Raw genomic sequence first — 22,497 nt, 5'->3', positions numbered from 1 at the left:
AGTGATAAAAGGAAGAAATCCTTGATGAGGGGCAAAGCTCTCCTTTAAAAAGCCCTTTGCCCTCGCTTCAACGAATATGCGGAGGGATAAGTTAGCCTACGGGGTTACCTGCGGGACTCTTAGAGGATTTCTGCCCGGCGGGGCCGGTTACACTGAGACACTACTTCGAATCCTTACGGGATGAAGAGCTAACGGAATGATTACCGAATCGACTGATATACGTAATGCAAAGCGGGCAGAGAAGCTTAGACCGCTGAAGGAACTTTCTTATAGAGTGGGGAAGAAAGTCAACTTAATCCACTCCCTATACGAAAGAAATGAAAGAATGCGGGAAAGAGATCAAAGAGTAGTCAAATCAACTTAAAGGAGGTTAATGTGCCAGGCAAGAAGCCGCTTACCAAACAAGAAGAAGATCGATAGGGGTTCACCCAACGGAAACCCGCGCTACAACCCAACCAGAAGAATCCATTACAAGACTTCCAAGACTAGCCGGAAACCCATACTCTCGCTTAGACGGGCATACGGAAAAAACTACCATACATACGTAATGGAGTACTTTTCAGACAACAATCTTTCCCACTTTGACTGATAGCCCTAAAGGATTAGGCCAGGACTCATACGATTACAAGGAGTAGGATGCTTGAAAGGCTGGCTGATGTGCTTTTCCCCAAAGATGGAATATTCCTTGGGGGCCCAAGAGAACGGAAAGATGGAAGGAATCAAAAGATGGGGATGAATGCAATACGGAGAGAGGTAGAAAGGCAAGCCCCTGCATTTCTAGGCGGGGCCTCTCTGATGCCTACACTTCCCCTTAGGAAAGGGGGAGAGGATGATTGGTAGGTCCGCTTACAACAAAGCCACATACCTAATGGAACAAGTCAAGCTAGAAGGAAAGCACTTTTAGATCGGTCGTGAACCAGAAAGAATGAGCCGCTTCAATACCAAAAGGAAGAAATCAGCACTTGAGGCTATCGGTCCACGAATCATATTTTATTTCATCCCAAGCCAGCAACTGAGAAAACATCGGATATTGGTGCTACTGTCGCAAACCCATAACATTGAAGGGTGGCGGTGATAAAGAGGGGTCATGCATTTACAGAATTCCTCATTGGTCTCGCAGCGCAAAAACAAATGGGAATTTTACTTCAAAGGCCTTCTGGGATATTGAATGATAAAAATATTTCTATTTTCTCTGCAAGCCCTAATGCCGCTGCAACAGAATTGAGTTGAAAGCTAACCGTCCCACCTTAGAAAGGCCTCGCTCCACGCTTTCTTTTGAGTCAACTCTATCCATTCTTGTTTCAAGCTAAAAGCTTGACTTCTTCAACTCGAGTTCGCCACAGAACCCATCTCTGGAACTGGAACCGAAGTCAAGGCCCTAGTGTGGGTCAGGGGAGACCCAGAAAGCCACATCCGATCTTGAGGCAAAGGAAGTGAAGATCTGAGATTGCATTACACGATCTAAAAGAGCGAAAGTACAAGCCTAGGAAGAGTGGTCGAGATGATTGTTGTTAGTTCTAAGAGGCTTCCAGGCCGTCAATAGAGGTAGTCGTACGAATCCATATCTTTTTCTTGTCTGCTTACATATAGTCAGTAGCATAGGGCAAATCTATTCATTTGTACTCGTCTACTAATGCCGGTCGGATTAGCTACATCGGATTGACTACTACCCTAGGAAGGAGGATTATAGGACCAGTTGGAACGGCTTCTTCTCTTTCTACCTACACATCTCAGAGCTCATACACCTGCGCATCTCACTAGCGTATCTCCTCTCTGTCTCGTAAGCATTTAGAAAAAACCCATCACTAACCTACTAAAAAACATCAGTACAAGACAGCAGTCATTGATGGAATTGGATAGCGGGCCTTTCCTTACAGCAGGATAGGAGGCCTATACTGCTTCGGTCGCTGCGGGCTTACGAATTCCTTTCACTTCGTTCGATGCGACTACGTACCTTTCACTTCGTTCAAGCTCAATTCACATCGACCCTTTGTTAATGTTAACCTGAATCGGCCATTGTCTTTTCGGATTTCCCTCACCCGGGTGGGACTTCTACTAGAGCGACCCTCATAAGACATACCCACTTCTCCTGAAATAAAAAGCACACCAACTCTATGAAGAATTCCTGGCCTTGTTACAACAATACGCTTAGCTTCAAATACCCGATTAATGCTGAATTGGGCTGGGCCAAAGACTAAACCAAACGTTTGCGCCCTACGATAGCAACTGTGAAGCTTACTATTGCATAAGAGAGAGCTCTTTCTTTAGCACTGGCTTTTTTTCTTGTATGAGGACTCTTTACGCACTGAGACTTTCCTCGAAAAAAGCGGCTTCTACTTTCTTTTATCGTAGATAGCTAATATGAGTAGGAAATATTTCAAAGAAATTTATTGAATTTTCCAATAAATAGTTTTAAGCTAATTGATTTAGTACGTTTAGCTTGGAACTATTAAACTTTACCCGATGACCTAAGAAAAAACCAGTCTTACCTTAAAATTTATTCTCTGATATCTATATCTGTCTTTTGCCTTAACCACATCAAAGAGGAATTGAACCTCTTCTAGTTTTTTGAAGACTAGAATTTGATGTCCTAACCCTCCCTCCCCCTTTGCTCAAAGCACTTCCTATAGCGAACCAGGCAAGGAACATCACGAGTAGGCTGGTACCAATTTCTCCACATCAGCAGCAACCGGAGACGAGTTTGAGTTTATCAGCATACCCCCCGTAGTCGATTCTCTCAGAAAAAGTTGGGTAGAAACTGAGCTTGTAGAAACGTTGAGGCTGGCCTAATCCTTTAGGGCTATGGGAAGAATGGTGTCTCAGAAAGTTGTTGAATGCCTCAACTTTGGATGATGACTAGCTAGGATTAGGATCAAAACACCATTTAAGGCACATTTTAACCTAATTAACTGAAGCAGATGCAGGATCCGAAGTCTTCGACTCAGGCTCAGACGAACCGAGAGTCCTGTCTATCCTTAGTCACAGCGAAAGCCTTATACTTTTTAGCTATACCTCCGCCCATAAAAACTTAACTTTTTGATCTCCAAACCACCCACTATCGGATGGACTTATTGCTAAGTTTCGTAGTGAAATTCCACTTACTTAATTTTAGCTATTATGGAGGAACCCCTTAAATCAGTTAAACCTCACTCAATTCTAAGCTCGAAATCTTGACCCAATCTGGAAATGCTTATCTTATATGGCACCATAGGTCTTAGTTTCGTTTCCTATATGCGCGAAGGCTTGGTCTTTATACCGAAACAATTTCTTTACATATGGTATGGCAGGGGTGAAGCTATCTAGGCGATCGCGAACTGCAAGAAAAGACCGTAAACAGGATTAGGAAAACTAGATTGAGGAAAAAAGAAATAATAAGATGCGGGAATGGTAAGTTCCCTATTCATTAAAGTAAAGACTTGGACAACCGGCCTACATCAGATTCATTCTTTTTGGGAATTCACCACAGCTGGGGGTGCACTGCCTCGCTCGACCAGCCCCTTGTTTCTTTTTATTTAACCGAACCCTGTTGTGAAAGGAAGATCGTTTCTATTTAGGGAGTTTTCTTCCGGCTTTCCCTCCGGCGTGAAAGACGAAGCCTGATTCGAGATCGAAACTAGCGATTCGCTAATGAATTTGATTCCTTATTCTATTATTAACCGCAAAGCTTTCAACCTCTCTTTCTGTATCGGCTTTATCTAGACGTGTAGTCCCGCACTTTGACGTACGTAATGAGTATAACGGCCGCTAGCGCTTTACTAATAGAATAGAAGACGCTCTCCAACTATCTATCGCTCTTCGCCTAAAGCCGATCATCGTTTCGGGATCTTCACGAACTTCAGGAATTATTTGGAAGACGAAGCGATCGACTGCAGAAATTCTTGGATTCGTTCGAGGGACGACCGCTAACGAAGAGCCACTTTCAGTTAGTAACCGGGCTAAATCACATTTCAGGCTTCTTACACGTATTGTATGTGCGGCTATTAAATAAAAAGCCTGTCTACTACGAGATTAGGATTAGGAAGAAAAACCTTGCTTTTGGCAGATTGCTTACTACTAGACTAGGTTGGATCTACTTCTCAGTCTCATCTATAGAGAGTAGGAGAAGCATTCGAGTTCTCGCTTTTCTGCCCTAGCAATCTCGCGTGAGTGAAGAAATTGTAACCTATATATACTACCGATATCTCTCGTCAAACTTCAACGGGAATCGATTCTATGATTTACTTAGATTCCCTGACCCGCTCTGAAAGAACTCTCCTTTTTGGATTTAGACTATAGTAGGTTTCGACTTGGCAACTATCGGAAATCCGCTCCAGATTCTTCTATCGAACAAGGGCAAGGATTTTATTTAGGGCCCGCGATAAAGAAGAGGTTTTAAAGTGAATTGCTACTTGATTACCGCCTCGTCTATGAAATCGCATTTTTTGGTAATCGTAATTTTGATAGTAGAGGGAAAATTCTCGATCCCAGACCAGGCTCCGATCAAGGAGCATCAACCTCATCCTAAAAGGACTCCTTGGCTCATTTTAGTCAAGAGGTCAGGTGTTAAGAAAGGTGGTGATTCGGCATTGGCATTTTCAGCAAATTCATCAGATAGCTTGCCTTCTTTTCGTTTACGTGGCTACATACTTGTAGCGATCAAAGGGCATATTTATTTAATATTTATTAGATAAGGAAAAGGGAATTGTATGGGCCTTTGATTCGAGAACAATCGCTTCGCAGCCTGCCTTTCCTGTGCTTCGATCTCTCATCGGGGGATGGGAATGCAGATTTGGAAGCCTCCTACCCTATGATAAAGAAGATAGTCTCCCTAGAGCGTAAGTACCCTTGAAGATGGGCTTGGGGAATAGGATCTCTTTCTGCGTCTACTGATGCTTTTGCAAAAAGGCTTTGGTTTGGCTTGTTGAATAGATTCTTACGTAATCCGACGTGGGCAAGGAAAGTCAAGAGAAAGGGTGGTAGCTATTCTAGCAAGTCTTTTGTGGAGGAGTAGCACTAGGCTAGTCACTTATTATACTAGTTTAGACTAGTCTCGATTCCTCAAGGTTCTACGAGCTGTAATAGTCATTGAAAAACCTCCCGTCCCGAGTGGGCTTAAGCCATGCCTTTACTAAAGAATTCTCGCCATCTCAGATAAAATCTAGTGTGGAGCCCAGGCTAGCCAACAATGAGAAATGCCTTCCTCTTTTTTGTTGATTTAGGTGACGTAGTCTTCTCCGATGAATGGAAAAGGTCGTAAAGGGCTAAGCTCAGGGAGGTCAAAGTAAAGTGGGCTTTTCTGGTCCTTTCCTACGCATATGCAACAAGCTCTTCCCTAATCTAGAGGGTTGCCAAGCTTCCTTTCTTTCGGGCAAGTCCAATAATTACAAACAAAATAGAAGGTCGGTCCCGTCCCACGGGTTAGGTGCTTAGCTGAAGGTGGAAGTCCAAAGCTTAATAAGGCGGAAGGCGAAGCCGAGGCAAGAGCAAGGGTTGAAAGAGAAGAATTCAATCTCCCCTATTTGTTCCATTCTCAATGGTTGGAGCCCCTATAGAGGCTCTGGGAGATTTCAACCAATGGATACGGCAAGACATATCCATGCAAACAACTATTTTCCTCCCGATAAAAAGAGGAGGAGTTGGAATTGACTGTTGTAAAATGTGAAAGGGTCCTATAATTGGTTAGGTAATTCTGATCAACTCGAAACTTCTTGTTCGTTTAAGAGGCAGCTTTCGTCGGTCTGATTCTTGAGTAAGCAATTGGTCTTGAAACAAAAGTGGCTTCCGGCCCTATTTCTTAACTACTTCGACTGCTGATTCTACTATCTTCCTAGTGTGATCTCAAGCCTGACTACGCTTCCTTCCCTCAACAAGGCATTGGTTCATCTTCCCCCACTTGCTGAAATTTCGCTCCACTCCTTTCAAAAGAAAGTAGGAGTCCCAACAAGGATCAGTCATTCGATTCAAACCCTTGACACATAGTTTCAATAAATAGGTCGAGCGGCTTTATCAATTAGATCTATCCTTATTGAAACGGTAAGCCATGCTTCAAGCTAAGCCTTCTATTGATTGCTAAACTACAGGTGTAGAAGATTCTCATTCTGAACCTGCCTAGCCCCTTTAGAGGGATTATGATCGGCATCATATCACATACAGAGGTCAGGAATGCGTAGCCTTGCTAAAGGAATGCCTATGATTAGGTTTTCTATCAAGTATACATACCAACATCAACTCTTGAGTATTACCCTAGAGAGAAAATATCAGAATTTTGACGTGAATATATATAAACATGTATAAGTGCCTAATGACACACTTAAAGCGTTGCGATATAGCTATATCATTTTGTCTCTGCTATATGCTCAGCCACAAGTGCGTGAGGATGGAATGTCCTCACCCAAGATTTGGACAGATGATCTTTCAAACCAAGGCCAACTCCTGGGCTGAACTGGCATAAGGGATTCAAAACAAAGTTGGATTTACCTAAGGAAGGCCGGGTCTTTCGAGAGAACCAGCACGGCATGCACTCGATTATTGAAGCGATTTAAGATAGAGAAAGGTTCGTAAGACCTTCTGAAAGGTACCCTGACGATGGATCCTCTGACATATCCCCCCAATCAACAAACGCTACGCTACGTTTTATGAAACTGCAAGCACCCTCGCTTCTTTCGTTCTATCTATTCTTTCTTCAGTATCGATGCTTGAGGCTACGAATTGAAATTGAGAATAAGCTGTGATAACCGTTCGATAGAGCCCCTTGATATGAAATCCTTTCAGTCGAGTCACTTCGTACCTTAGTTTCACATAGTGAAACTTCCTATCTCACACATACCTTCAATCATCGAGGAATAGATATGGCTGGTAGACCGAAGACCTTCTGAATCAGCGTGGAGGTAACATGCTTGCCCCTTGAGTTAAAGCATCCATCCTAGTCAGAGAGATTCTCCGACTCACTACCACTGAAAGCAAGTAGACAGATAGGTTTTTTTCGATGAATCCCCTGCTTGAGAATAAGCTGTTCGCCTTAGAAGAAGCCCGGCTCCCGTCTAAACTATACTAGTCTTTACAAAGGCAATAAGACTAAGACGAAGAATTAGGCCCTTAGCTCGGGTCCATAGGGAAGGCTAACATCTCATGCTCTACTACCTTAGAGCCATAGAAGCCTTTGCTTAACCATGGCTACCGACGAGGGCTTTCGGTGACCAGGCGAGCAGCTCCTCTATAATATAAAAGAATAAAGAATATAAAAGGCTATGCTATAAAGCGCTCAACTAGACTAAGCTATATATCTTTAGTTATTTAGTTATAAGGGCTCACAACACTTGCTTAGAGGTCTAGCAGCACTGACCGGAAGTCCGGTCATTCTCTTGAGATCTGAGTTCCAAAGGTAGGTGAAGTAGGATTTCTAAAGACCAATAGGTGAACCTCCGATGAAAGAGTCCATCTCGCAAGCACTAGGAAGGAAGGCAGGGAAAATCGAATCACTATCTCAGTGCAAGCAGACCTTCAAAGGACTTCGGCTAACCTGTGAATGAAAGCGAGAGGCACAGGCAGAAGTAAAGACATCGGTCTTTCGCAAACCTATCCTATTCGCATGCCCTTCCTCATTCAATCAAGGCAAGTTCAATGGGATCTCTCAGTCTTACTTGTACATGAAAGGCAGTGAAATACTTACATAATAAAGTCCATATCACTAAGTGTTGCATTACCATAGAGTACGATTCTCATTTGGTTTGGTCAGGCGCATCCAAGAGAGCATCGATTGTGACGAATTCTGACATAGCTACGGTAGAATACCAAGATAGACAAGATAGATACTATAAATACATTTCTACCCAATTACGAGTAATCGTGTATTCATTGAACCATACTTGGTCATCAATCAGCAGACTTTCAGGACACAGACGTAACTCCTTAGGTCTAACCTTCTTACGAAGGTAGGCAACTATCTTGCCCTTAAGATAGGGATTGAGAGGCTTACCTCTTCCAATCCATCATTCAGAAGTTTTAGGAAGATAGGCCTTACATATGAAATTGGAGTGGCGAACTCAAAATAGAAGAGAGAAAAGACAAGGAAAGATTCTTCCCCCAGCCTAAGGACACCGATACCAGGGCAACGCATTCCTAACACTTCTTTCATGGAGGATCGGTATCAAGAGCAGGATTTCTTCGAGTTGCAGGTGCCGCTGAGGAGCTCGGTTCGGGGACCCCATTCTTTTAGAGCCTTTTCAAATAGGTTCGGTGGGAGGATTAACCATGACGAATTTTGAATTTCATTACCACCAGCAAGACCACTAACTAGCAGCGAAAGTTGGAATAGCAACCTTATTCTTTTTGAGGAATATGTTACCAGAAAAGCGCTTTAGTCACCGATTCTTCAGCCCTTTTCATATTCGATTTCTAGTTGAAGAAGAATCGCCCGTTCGTTGGCACGTCTATTCTATATTCTATACGGGGTCGCTATTGCCCATAAGGAGTGGAAGAGAGAGGTCAAATCTCCTATTCCCGGGTTGTTGTTCAGTCTTTTGGTATGCGGCAGTTGTTTCGGCACCTCTCACTTCTTCTCCGTAGGTAGCTAGCAGTTCTTCAAATCTTTCTTTTTCTTTATATATATTGTAATAAAAGAAAGATTTTACTTTATTTAATCGAATGTCGTGGACCAGCCTCGCATCAAGGCATGTCACAGCAGGGTCTGCACTACTAATGTCAACGGGAATAGTGCAAAAATAGTAGTAAAAAAAGAAGTAGGGGAGACTGAACTAACAAGCAATTGGGGCTTCGGAGTTAGCCGATTTTATGAAATTTTAAAAGGAGATAATCTATCGATAAACGAATGAACAAATAAGGGGCTTTTTTAACTCTTAGTAGCTGAGATCTTGAATGTAGGAGCAAATCAGTTCTCCACGAACGGCCCTAAAGCCGAGCAAGGCCCTACCCCTTCTCCTTGCTCTCCAGTTTAACTCTCAACTGGTTCACCATCTTAACAACCTCGATTTTGTAAACAGTTAACCATCCTAAACAAACTTTTAAAAAAATGATTCGGGGAGACAGAACAAGAAGAATTTAATATCCCCCTTCCCCTTATCATAAAACCAAAAATAAACCATGATACGAGGGCCTGCCTCTCAGTACATGAAACCGGCAGTGAAACTCTTTCACTGTCTTACTTTGGCCCCTCTCTAGCCAAATCCAAAAATTGGAACAAACTCCCGAGACACCGCCTAGAACTCATGCATATACCATGTCAGCCTCCACCTTCAGATCCTTACTGTCCATTTTTTCCATCCGTCATTTTTCATTTACTCATTTACTTTACTCTGGGCTATTTCTTGGATTTGAAAATTTTCATGGATAGGGAAAGGATAACAAGAATCATACTTAGGGCTTGTATCTGTTCTCTCTGAACATCTGGGAAAGCGTGGCATAACACCCCACTATGGCTATGAAAATAGACAAGAAGGCGTTATACAGCCCCAGATTCGATGTGAGCAACTTCAGGAAACCTAAGTACAGGTAATGGAAAAGTCTAAAGCAAATTATAGCAAGAAGTAAATAGAGAATATTCTCAAACAGACCTAGGAGATAAGAGATAAAGCAACTGTTTATAGTGAAGGCGATGCTGCACACCTCAAGCATCCAAGGTTTAAACCAAGGTGTCTCTGGGAGAACTAGAAAGAGGATGGCTGCACTCCCACCCATGGGGAATAGGCATGAGAGTTTTAAGTCATTGCTGATGGGTAGTAAACAAAGAAATAGATGGCTAAAACTAAACAAACTCATTAATAAGAACGAATCTCTATTGATTTTACCAATCGTTCGGGCATAGACCGAACACTTCATATCCATATAAATACAGAGATATACAAGTGAATGAAAAATGAATGAAAACAGGGCAGAATAAATAAAGTGCAAATCAAAGGACCCTGCTGTTCCCGGCAAAATCAACAAAAAGATGAACCCTACCATACTGCGAGTAGGAAGTGGAATTAATACAATAAATTCAGAAGCATCAAACCTCTCCTGCTTATTGATTAGGGCGAGTCACTTCGTCCCTTTCTTTAAGAATCCCACACCTTGCAAATTCCTTTCCAAAGAGGCGAATCACCACTTTTGGCCACGGGTTGAGGAACACCAACCTCCTCTCTCATGTATTTACTACGTAACACCTTAACCCATAGCGCATTAGGAAGAGTCAATATTCCCCACCCGAGCTTCATGAGAAAAGCTTCATTATTCTTACTCATCCTCCGTATGCCTAAACCCCCATTAACCTTTGGTTGGCAAACCCGCTCCCACTTAACAAGATGGGGCTTCTTCTTCTCATTCGTAGACCCCCAACGAACTATCTGAAGTGGAGAAGGAAAGAAGAGCAAAAAAAAGGGGGCTTGAGTGGACAAAGCCTTCAACTTCCGTCCCACTTCTCTATCTGTCAAATCCCCTTTCTACCTAGGTGTAACCTTTGAGAATCCGTCTTCCTAGAAATGCCTCAACCTTCGATCTGAAACCCTTCGACTTCGATCGGCCTAAGAAGGAGGATCGTGGTCTTATTATCCTCCCGTCTCTGGAACTATAGGAAGGCTACGCCCCTTTCTGGGTGAGCGCCTCTTGGCATATTCGACTTAACTCCGAAACCCCTCAACTCATGAACTCTAGGCTGGCTTGAAGAAAGACCTTCCAGGAGCTCTACATCACCCTATATGTGATATGGGATTGATTGAGCCGGCATTCATGCTAATTCAATGTGGGCATTCCTACGCACATACCATACATAGACAAATGAGCGGCTACCACATACAAAAGATTGAATAAAAGATCGAAGAGAAGGCCAATTTTAAGAAAGACCGACGACTTGTGTATTGATTTCCTACTATTAATTCCGCTCGGGATCCTATTCTGGGATCCCAGCGCTCCCTACGCTTACTAAAAGATCTCATTTCTTCATTCTCATACTCAAAAATGGCAACTCCAAGAACGACAGATACATTCTAAAAAGAAAGAACTCCATCCGATCCCTATCTTTTATGCCGATCTCAGCAAGCAGTACCGGAAAAAAAGGAGTGAAGGTTAGCAGACTTGGTTGCCTGCCACGGGCCCCTTTGAAACCAACTAAGTCAAGCTCAATTACACAAAGCTAAAGGTCAAAAGAATAAGGATTAAGTTAGTGTTCAGTGAGCTCGAGATAGCTGAGTTTAATGGTCGGGCGAGAGGAAAGGACACCCGGTACAGTCTTTTTTTTGCCTCAGCCCCCAAAGCACACCACACCTGAAAAAACTTACTTTACTTACTATAGCTTGCTTATTGGTGAAATAAAAAATTTCGTAAGAAAACAAAGACCTGAGAAGGCGAAAGAAATAGAAAAAGCTGCCCAAGTCTTGTCTTGGTCTTGTGTTCATTAATGTCCCCCAATCCCATGTCTTTCTTGGTTGGACCAACCCAACCGGTGATTTACAATTCCAACAAGTCTCTCTTTTTTTGGGGGGAGCAGAGCACGTTTACAAACAAAGAAATATATCATGAATGAGCAGGCCTTAGTTCTCTATGGACATCCCTTTGTTAGGTAGGGCCAGTGATGTCCAATTTATGCTATCGGATACTATGTCTTTAGACAGTCTGTTAAGTACCTCTTCCACTAGGTCAGATGCTGAAAGCGCTCCACCTGACTTTGAGGGGGGACTTAATCGAATCTCTAATGAATACACTAAGTGGGTGAGGAGAAGCGGGAGGCAATTACCTCCCGAATGGATGATGCCCGACCTTGTTCGGGCTGTTATTGGAGACGATCGGATTGCCCTCTGTATGCCGGGCTTTCTGACAAATGACTATTATGATGTCATGTTACATGGCCAAAATGCTTGGTTATGCGAACAGATTTTGAACTTTATAGATCTCATCAACTATGTCTTCTAGTTCCGAAAATGTGAAAAAAAAGTTTTTCGAGAAAAGGTCCCGTCCTTCAATCTCATGATTGGGTCGACCAGGCCAGATCATGAGTTAATAGAAAATTGAAAACGTACATAGCTGTTCCAGCTGAAATACTAGGAATAATTCTACCACTTCTACTAGGAGTAGCCTTTTTAGTGCTAGCGGAACGTAAAGTAATGGCTTTCGTGCAACGTCGAAAGGGTCCTGATGTAGTGGGATCGTTCGGATTGTTACAACCTCTAGCAGATGGTTTGAAATTGATTCTAAAAGAACCTATTTCACCAAGTAGTGCTAATTTCTCCCTTTTTAGAATGGCTCCAGTGGCTACATTTATGTTAAGTCTGGTCGCTCGGGCCGTTGTACCTTTTGATTATGGTATGGTATTGTCAGATTCGAACATAGGGCTACTTTATTTGTTTGCCATATCTTCGTTAGGTGTTTATGGAATTATTACAGCAGGTTGGTCTAGTAATTAGGGGGCGGCCGTTCGGTCGCCTATGAGACTAGGACCCATAGGTCAAAAATGGGTTAGTGCCGCAGGTGTTGAACGATCTACTCTACACAGGTGTGGGCTTACAGGGCTAGGGCTCATAAACCCTTTCTTTCATTCAAAAAGAGGCCCTGGCTTCTTAATACTACCAGCTTTCCGGGCCGGGATCGATAGATAAGTGGAAGTCATAAAAAAGAGATCTTTCTCTTCGCACCTAAGATCAAGAGGAAGGGTAGCTTGTCAAGCTGGCCTATAAAAAATAGATATATTATTCTTTTAATATCATATCTTATATATATTTTAAGATTCACTGTCTTTTAACCAGCTGTTCTTCTTTGTCAACGCTACTAAGGACCTATGGGTTAGCCTACTATACCCTACTAATGTATTGTATAGTAGGGTGGGTATAGTAGGCGAGCGAGTTAGCGAAGACGCTTAGGCTAATAGATAAGAGAGCGCTCACCCAGAAAGGGGCGTAGCCTTCATTCTACTACGCTACGCAAAGGTTACGAAGTCACTTAGCTCGACGTTAGGAGAGTAAAGGGGGAAGGCCATACCCACATAGAAGAACCGCTATTCGCTTACTTTCTAAGGTCTAACCTTTTGCTCCCCTACTGAAAAGGGGCACAAAGCCGCTTTGCACCACTGATAGACTACTTAAGATTCAATTCAAAAGGCCCTACTTAGTTTTGCAAGCCTTTGTCATTGTAAGTCAACTAAGTAGGGCCTGAGGCCCCCTGCGAATCCGTAAATCTGAGGAGCATGCCGCAACACAACAAAAGGATGGTTACCGCTGCATTTCATTATTTCCGGAAGGGAAAAAAGACAAGTACCCCCATCATGGTGAACCTCTCCTTGTGATCGGGATGAGGTAGATGCCTCCCAGCTGGGGGGCGGATCGAATCGGAGTTTCCTTAGGTAGCCACCGACCCACAGTTATCCTTAAACTTCCGTGCTTGGTGGAGAAGAAGCGAACAAAGGTACTCTCGCTTGCTGTCTTGTTCTCTGCCGCGAACTGGGATCGCTCGCCAGCTAGGTCAGATTGGAGCAAGAATTTATGAGAACATATTACCCTTCCTCGGGGACAAGGGACGGAACGACCTCTCGATCTGCTTACTGCAGCCCAGGAAGAAAAACATCGTCTAGGCATTCCTTGTTGCTCTGATCTCCCCGACGCCTAGGACGTTGTCTGGGCCAAGAGCCATAGTTAATTGCTGTTTCCATTTGGTTGTTTTTTTCTTGTTGTTGATACCGGCAAGACCCAGCCATATGATGTCTGCTGGTTGGTAGTAAGAGGACTCGTAGTACCCGCATACCCAAAAAAAAGGAGGCGCTGATTCCAAAAATTTCATTTGATTTAGTTTCTTACTCCCCCTTAGCAGCGGGAAAGGGGTCTATCTATCTGCCTAGCTTTGGTAGATTTCCCCCAACGCAATCCATATAAATTCCACGAATCCCTTGGTGGATAAGTCCGACGACTCAGCAGCAGTGCAGAATTGAGTTTCTCGTCTGGTGGATCTGATCTTTAGGGGGCAATACATACCAAAAGGTGCTTTAGTGATCTTTGATGATCTGAACAAGGAACTCTTTGTGTGGATCCATCTTGTTCTTATTCGCATTGTTCACCTTGGTCAGAAATCAGGGTGGTTGTTCTGCGCTTTTATTATATTTAAAGCAAGCAGCTTCATCCTTGATGATGGCCTATGGTGGTGATGAATTCGTTCATCCTGACAATGCGGTACCAGTTTCTCTCACTCGGTCCGGTTACCCTCGGATCATTCCGTCTCATCATAGGCGTATGATTCTGAAGAAGGATGAGAAAGCGGACATGCTGGTGAAGTTTTATTAAAAAAGATTCTCTCTGTCAAAGATCATTACTTTGGCAAAGAAGGTTGATAAATCAACGTTTTCTAGTAGAGTAGAACCCCACCCGATAATATTGACGAGGTGGTGGGGCTGGTTAGTTCGATTAAGGAGAACTTTAATCGACTTATCAGTTAGTCGCTATGCTCCCTGGATAAAACGTATACCCCTTGAACAAGGGTTACGGTTTGACCCAACCCGGAAAGCCTTGCTGACACACTCATTGACGAAAAGGGTGTGGGTTGGGAGAAGGAAACTTCCTTATCGTAAGATTCAGAACTTTCGCTCATCATTCACATCGTTTTCTCATGAGTTGGGCGCTTTTCAATGGCTGTTGGTCGTTGGGCACTCACAGGGTACCCAATGGTCACATGCCTGCTTGTGGCCTCCCCGTATTCGTTACGCCTTTGATGTGAGGAATAAAACCTTCACACCCGAGGATTTGGATTGGTTTGAGCGCCGTATAAGATAAGGCCCTTTCTACCATCCTGCGACGATATGGGGATCCCCTCCCCCTTGTTTGTTGGAACAGGATGGCAAACCCCACCAGTCAGCCTTAGACTAAACTCCCTTGAATAACTACCTAATGGAGCTCTATCCCACATCTTATCGGTACCCTTGGTGACTCTTTCTTACGCCTTGTGACAATGATTCCTCCCTTACTATTATCACATGAGGGCCGTGTCACCAGAAGAAATTGCTTAAAAAAAAAGGCTTGCTCTTAGACTCGCTACAAAGACTCCCCTCTGACTTCCCTTCCCCACTGTGCTTTCTTTTAGTCTAAAACCCCATTTGTGTCAAGACTGGGGATGGGTTAGTCACTCGTCTAATGAAGGGATTTGAAGCTAGAGGAGAGCAAGGGAAGAGATCGAAGCTAAGCAGATCGCTTAGAGGCCTTTCTCCACAGGAGCATCATCCATCTTAGGGGTCAACCTCTGGCCTTGATTCAGGCGATTGACCCTTACCTTAGCAGCACTGTAATGATGGTTGAAGACGGATAGCAGCCCGTAAAGGCTTTAGACCATCGCGGAAGAGTTCAATTAGAGTCAGTAAGACCCGACATAATGGGAGCTTCAGTCTTCATGCCCAAGTGTGTTATCGTAAGGGGATCTGGTTGCTCATGCCTCTGTGGAGCTAATAAAGTGGGTTCATCTTCCTTCTTGACATCCGAGAACAAGCGGCCCCTAGAAATTCTTTCCCTCAGAGGCTTTCCTTATGGAGTTGGACTTAGTTCAGTTTAAAGAGCCCTCTTCCGCGCGCTAAGCTTAGGGAGGTACCATTACGCCTTTCTTCCCAGTATCGAGCTTTTTTGTTCTTTTTTTTAGAAAAGGTGGTTCAAATTAAGTCTCTCGGGTGGAGCAGAGTTTGCGAAGAGGTTTAGATGTAAGAGGTTGACTGTGGATAACTCCCCAGTCGACGAAGTTACCATTCGAATTATGGCTAGGCCGCTTCCATCCATTAAACCCTTAGACTTTTCGGGAGCTTAATAGCTTTGAAATGGTTCTTTCATCGTCCTCTCAACGAAGGAGGGCCCCTTCGCTTTGCGTCTATTCGCTCTCCCCCTCTAGCTACTAGCTCAACTCCTCCTCCCCTACTGATTTAAGGTTGTTGATCTGATCCGTAAACCGCCTTCGATTTGCTCCCTTTGATTCCCCTATCATAAGTAGGGTATTTGCATCGATAGAAAGATTTAAGTGGCACATGACATGAGAGTACTGATACGCTCGCGCGTAACCTAGCTGCTCCTTCGAGAGAAGAGATCTTGCGTGCTCCTGGCCTTCTATTACTAATAAAAAGTGGCTTGTTCTCGATCCACATGAAGGAATAGTGTCCAATCCCGGCCCTCGATCTGTTGGGGGAGTAGTCCCTTTTTGGCAGCACTTCCTCATAGGGAACCACCAAGCTCAAGCTCACTTCGCAGCATTTCTTGTCATTCCCTACTTACTTCTTAGGCCAAGACCAGACACTTAACACCACCCTTGCTCACCCCTACTGATTTAAGGGCGAAGCCGAGTTCAGTAAGTGAGCTAAGAACGAGTTCCGAGTGAAGTTGCTACAGGAAGAGCATCAAAGCACAAGTTTCAGAGTAAGCTACAACTAGCAGCCTGCGGAAAAAGGCTAGCTAGCCTACTCTTCTAGCTACTTTTAGAAAGAAGGCCTCAAGGTCGTCCTTCCGCGTATCTCACAAAACGTCTTTTTTTCTATCTTCTTATTAATTTGACTAACCGCCCTTTCCCCTTTCTCTAATAAGGCAACTTCTAAAACCGTACACAATCTATCGATCGCGAGTGTCTCCATTGGATGCTTCCATCTAGTATACCCTCATTTCTTCCGTCAACAACTACGGCTTATCCATAAGCGGCCCGAAACTGACTATAAAGATACCGTCCCAGCTGAATAAGTATACTAGTAGAGTAGTCTCCTGTAGAGAAAGAAGATTAGATAGGCGAAGGGGAACTTATTTATTCTCTAGAATCTTTAGAAATATATATTATCATATCATTAGCTCTTTCAGGGAAATACCTATAGATTACTGTAGGGATGGAACAGAACTCCCAGAAAGGAAAACTTCCACTGCCCCAGCTTTTGACCTTGACCTAACCCTTTAACAACCTATACCTAGCTATTAACCTGTTCCTGCCCTAGCCGTCTTTGATCTAGCAGGCTTGATAAAATGGAGAAATCAAATCCCAGACTACCAAAGCGGGACCACCCACAGGACTTCACACCAGGAAGCACTCGACGGCTGTAAACATTTATGTCTACATGGAAGAGGGATAAAAAGAGTCCTATCCTAAGAAAAGTAAACTCCTCCCCCAACAGATCGAGTTATCTCATCCCTTGCTTGACCCCCTTGGGGACCAGATACTCAGACCTAGGCAGGCACCATCATTTCTGGTCCTGGAGGAGATGAGAAGCCCGAACGAATAGATGAAGCGACTTCTGAGTCAAAGGTAGCCGTAGAAGGGCTTAACGCGCCCAACAGAACAAAATCTACCTATTTCATTAATCCAGAGGCCCCGATCGGGAGTTCTCTATATAAGGATTAGCACTACTAAACCTGGTTAATCTATTCCCAAAACGGGGAATTCCCTTACTATTCCCAGGGATTCTATTACTTTTTACTATTCCCTAGATCCAGTCAGAACTCTTACGGACAAAATGCCTGGTAAAGGAACTTTTAGGTTTTGTTACGGTTCTGTAAAGAAGTGGACTCACTGTAAAGATGGAAGACCCTTAGGTCAGTCCTTTTAGTCGTCCCCTTTCCGCTATCAATTCCTAATTCCTATGCCCTCCTGGCTCTAACCCTAGATGATACGGGGGTAAGGCAGAAAGCAAGAAAGAATCCTTCCCCGGTCTGACCCTAAAGGCTCTGCTCTAGGCGGATCATCCTATTCCCCAATAGTTTACTTTAGTGCTAACTTCGATCTCAAGAGTTTGAAACAGCCGATGATGGCATCAAATTCAGAGGAAGTTCAAGGGAGGCCTATCGCGGGCAAGGCATGGTCCTAACTCTTACCATTTTTTTCACGCATGACATGAGCAAGTTTCAGAGTAAGCTACCTCACAAACTAGTATTTGAACTGGAATGCCAGGCGGAGGAGTGTAACTGTCTTATCGCGCTATCCAACTTGTATGTGAAAAGCATTTCGTACTCGTAACAGATCCCTTCCTAGCGAAAGGCGTGCTCCAATCTCCAATGGCAAAAAGAAAGAAAAGATAGGCCAGCCGGGAAGCAGGAAAGAAGTTGTACTCTTGTCGCGAAACCTCATTCCCAGACGACCTTCACGCTACAACTTCGAGACCAGCCCTTCGAAAGACTCTCTTTGAAGAATGGGGAAAAGGATTTCTTTTAGAATGTCCGGCTGCAGCAGTAGCAATATACTCTCTTTTTAAGCAGCTCTCTCACTCTCGGGTGGTAAGGCTTCTTTTAAAGGTAAGGGCATCCCTTCTTCACGAGCACCCTATGCTCAGTCCATTCTTTCATGAAGTTAGTTCTTTCTAGACAAACGACCCAAGACTCTGGGAGAATCCTTTATTGAGGACCCTTTAACGGGATGTGTGTCCGCTTCCATCTCATTCTCGTTGTCTGGAGAGGCTTTTGGCCACACGCTGCGAAGATCAAAAGCGAGGTATTCCACTCGTCAGTTTATGACGAGCTTCGGCAGGAGCCTAACTCTTGAGCTCTGCTTGCTCGGAAGGTGAGAGAGAGCTCAGGATGGCTAGAAGTTCCGCTATTTCGGATAGCGAAGAGAAGAGTTTTGCCCGGCAAGCGAATCGTAGAAAAAGCACTTCCCTAATTCTTGACGTGAGAAAGGAATAGAGTCTGGTAAGTAGAGGTGAGTGGGGTGTCTTCCATAGAGGAGGAATGCTCCACCGATAGGGTACGAGTGTAATACTTGGAGCGAGAGAGTTAGAGGGAGTTGGCTGGTTCGATAGGACCTGTAGGGGTGGCCCAATCACTAATAGGTCTCTAAAGAGAGCCCCCTCATTCTGTCTAGAGGAAATAGCTTCGGTCGATCCAGTTGATTAAGTCGTTGTCTTCGTCCATACCCACCTGCTTGGCTCTATAGGGATCGGGGGGGCCCACCTCTTTCTTCTGTCGTTGCATGCTTTTTGTTTTGGTGGAGCCCCACCCCATTCCAACATCAGGAATGGCGGCCTTTCTAATACCTATCTTTATAACTGTCCTGTCTTAAGTGCTACCACTCCTATAGGATCACATAGCATTCTGCTTTGGTTGGTGCGCTTTCTCGAGACGAGATCTCTATTCGTCTTCGTGTCCATCTCTAGGTGGTTGAGGGTCCCCTTGTAAGGGCTAGGTTCGATTAGACCACAGCTTATATATAGGTTTTTCTAACATTTAAGCATGACTTAGGAGATTCTTTACCAAGCGTGCATACCCCTTTTTCTAATCTCCCCTAGCCGCTTGTCGCCTGAAAGCCTGCTCTACGGTGCCCAAGTCTTGTCTTGCTTTTCGAAACTTCTTGATCCCTATCTTTTCAACCCTCACTCTCTCCCTTACGCTGTGCTCTACCTCTCCAGGGGCTAGTTTCAAGTTCGATCATAGACGCAAGCAATCTAGCAAGCCTGCCCTCCTTTCTTTTTTGCAACTGGAATAGAGGGACGGTTTGCTACTTCTGAATCCGGGAAGTCCTTTTCGAAAGAGTCATCTAAGGCTTTTCGACTTCAATTTGCCTTTAAGCCGGCCTTCTTCGAGTGAGGACTTGCTCGGTTCTCTCACTACCTGAAATCCGTATCTTATAGAATATGGATCTGGCCATTTCCCTTAAGATAAGATCCAGCGCCTGCAGAAGTCAAGTGATAGGAGAAGCTGCTGGTGGGAAATCTCTATTCATCACACCCCTCTCACCCGAGCCTCCTGGAAAGACCCTTGGTCTCCAATCTGCGGATGAGGGGATTTCTCGAGGACTTTTTTACTTTAATGGTTTTGAGAAAACTTGTCTTCTAGTCATTCTAACCAACTCTCCACTGATAGTCATCCAACCTCATTCTCGTGCTTCAAATGAAAGCCTTTTTCTTTGCCATTCCAGAATTGGTTTTGTGGATTTCTGGCAAGTGAGATCTTATGTAGACCAGTGCGTGAAAGCAATTAAAACAAAAGCACCTAATGAAAAATCAAATTAGGATATATAAAGAGAGCCGGGATTAGGCCCTCGCGGTAGACTTTTGGGGCGCATTCCGCCAGTAGTGATCGACTAGGAAAGAGATCTTGGGAATCCCTTTTTTGGCCTTTCACAAGCCTTAAGTGAATCGAAGAGATTTTGGATTCACTTTGGTAGCTGCTGTTTTATTTATATTCATTCCGGATTCACAAGAATTTGCAGGGCAGCACGGATATAGGACTCACAGGTGTCTGCTGGCTGTTTATTTTGCCCAGTATTATCCGGCACATATAGAAAGATAGGAACAAAGACTGAATTGAAGGCCGCAGCACATACCATAAATATCATCCCCAATTTCGGACCTATGCAGAGGAGATGGAAGTGGCACTCAGACCAGAAGGTAAGGAAAAAACCTTGATATATACGAATGTCCTTTCCTCCTTACAAAAAGAAGAAGCAACTACCTGCAGGTAGAATCCAATTGAAGACTGATGGGTGTGCAAAACAAAAGGAAGCCTGGCCCTCCTGGGATTGGAGGGATTGCAAGAGATGACCAAGGCGGATGGTTATTTTGTTTTTGTGGGCACATGTCAAAAGTTTCAGTTTAGTTGCTAAACTTTGGGCAATAGAAAGACGATTAATGCTGTTGAAGGTTATGAAATAAAAGATGGCATCCTTGAAACTGATTCTGCAGAAGCTCTAAGTCTGATTACAAATGCTGAGATTGAGTATCTCCCGTGAAGAGCTATGCTTTAAGACTGTGCAGATCAAACAACTCACAGTGACCCCTGTTCACAGCCTTTGCCAAGGCAACTTTTGTGCAGACTTCCTAGCCAACAATGATAGACCTATCATACATTTGTAACTAACTACTGAAGGAAGCAGATCGATCGAACCTATAGTTAGTCCTCTTTCGATCGATTTCTTTCTCTTGACTCTTGAGGATCTTGATCGGCTAGGCTCCTATGTCTTCTTCCGAACAGTTCTAGAAAAAGGCTTGGCCTATTTCCAATTCTTTTTGCCCGAGAGCTTGTTTGTGGGGGCTCATGTCCGTATTTCTGTACTTGAATTACATCCAACCTTCCTCTATATGCTCTTCTCTTAATCCTTTTTTCTTGTTTTCTAAGCAGGGGTTGGAAGCTACGCTAGCTACTCTAGTACATTCGCTGTCCTCTGGCAGCACAATGCCAATTCAGCCTTAAAGCCAGAATCTAGTGGTGGTTCCTTACCCTTACAGAAGAGCTGAAGCGGGGGTGAAGGGGCCTTTCGCTCGGTCTTTAAAGCCTGGCTTTGCTTTGAGTAGGAGCCTATCTCGGAATCAATGAGTCAATCAATGTCCGGCTTCAGACCTGGGACTGGGGTGTATTGGGAAGTTCGTCTAGCTAATTAGGTAGGTCGTCAAGCCTTTGTCTTTCTGCCAACCTGCGAGCTTAGGCATTTTCGTTGAAAGAGGAAAGATAAAGGAATTAATTCCCCGCTCCCTTTACTAGGTTGGGCTTACGAAAAGGTTTTCCAAACACCAGACATTGGTAAAATAATCGTAAGACTTGGGCCATCATACGGACAAGCTTCGGATTAGGATTCTGATCGGGTTACCTTCAGGTGCTCCTTATTATATTAATAGTGACACGTGAGAGATCTTACCTTTATACCCTACGGTATACAAAAGGAACTACTCCCATATTGTCACTCTGATTCTCCCTTGCAGTAGCGACACAGCCAGCACAACGAAGTCGAAGAGAGAAAGTCCTATCTTTCGAGTTACTAAGCATCTCGATCTAGTAAAATAGCAAAAAACTTGGGGGAAATCTTCCTGAATAGCTAAAGCCAAAGAAAGACCAGTAATGACATACTATACTCTACAACGAGTAGAAAAGAAAGAGCCTTCTCTCATTACACGCACGGATTTAGCACTTTTCACCGACAGAACAGGCTAGGAGGTATAGCTTGGATTCGGATTATAAGATGGATAGACATAGACACAGGCCTTACTTCTTACTCTTACCCAGGCCGGGGAAAAGATGCTCTATCTTTCCCGATCGACATTGTAAGAAAACTAGCACTTGAATCTGAAAGTGGTGAGGCATCAAAGGCAAAGGCCCAACCAACAAAGGCATTAGTCTCAGATTCAAGGTTTTCAGCCGGATCGAGCTGCATTCTATTCTGGTTGGGAAAGTGGCGAAAGTTCCATTCATCCGGAATTACAATCTCCATCAGCCAATGCAGAAGACGGGAATGTAGGTGACAATAAGATGGATGTGTCTGGCACCAACCCACTGGTTGAGAGGTTTCTCCCCTTTTTTACTCTATCCTTTTTACCGGCCAATGAAATAAATTAATAATAGAATGATAGGCTTTAGCTTATCACCCTCACTCTATTCTCACCTAAATGTCAACGATGGTTTCCAAGTCTCCTTAACGAAACAGAAAAGGTCATTTTTTTAGTTGGGGGGGCCGAGCGCGAGCTTCGTCCAGAGCGGATGGTTGAGTGCGAAAGAAAAAAACGAAATCAAGTAGGTTGGTTAAAGTGAAGGCCTACTACCTACTTTTTTCATTATTCGAAATCTCTCTTCGTGGGCGCTTAGGTTAGCTGATCTTCTGGTCAAGGTTTCCCTCGGTGCC

General features: G+C 44.0%; 2 protein-coding genes across 2 annotated transcripts; one reads left to right on the top strand and one right to left on the bottom strand.

The window, feature by feature from the left end:
- Positions 11,991–13,942, top strand: LOC107647095 (NADH-ubiquinone oxidoreductase chain 1). Its single transcript, XM_021104633.1, has one exon. The coding sequence runs from the start codon at positions 12,072–12,074 to the stop codon at positions 12,369–12,371; it is 300 nt and encodes a 99-aa protein (XP_020960292.1). The 5' UTR covers positions 11,991–12,071; the 3' UTR covers positions 12,372–13,942.
- On the bottom strand, positions 12,198–22,089 carry LOC107647094. The gene is made up of 4 exons (XM_016351217.2): positions 21,881–22,089; positions 13,828–13,908; positions 13,638–13,716; positions 12,198–13,562 (listed from the first exon to the last, which is right to left on the bottom strand). The coding sequence occupies exons 1-4, from the start codon at positions 22,087–22,089 to the stop codon at positions 13,224–13,226; spliced, it is 708 nt and encodes a 235-aa protein (XP_016206703.1). The 3' UTR covers positions 12,198–13,223.

The sequence above is a fragment of the Arachis ipaensis genome, chromosome B06, assembly GCF_000816755.2.
Source record: "Arachis ipaensis cultivar K30076 chromosome B06, Araip1.1, whole genome shotgun sequence".
NCBI lineage: Eukaryota > Viridiplantae > Streptophyta > Magnoliopsida > Fabales > Fabaceae > Arachis > Arachis ipaensis.
The sequence above is the reverse complement of the archived record's forward strand: the minus strand, read 5'-3'. Positions and strand labels throughout refer to the sequence as shown.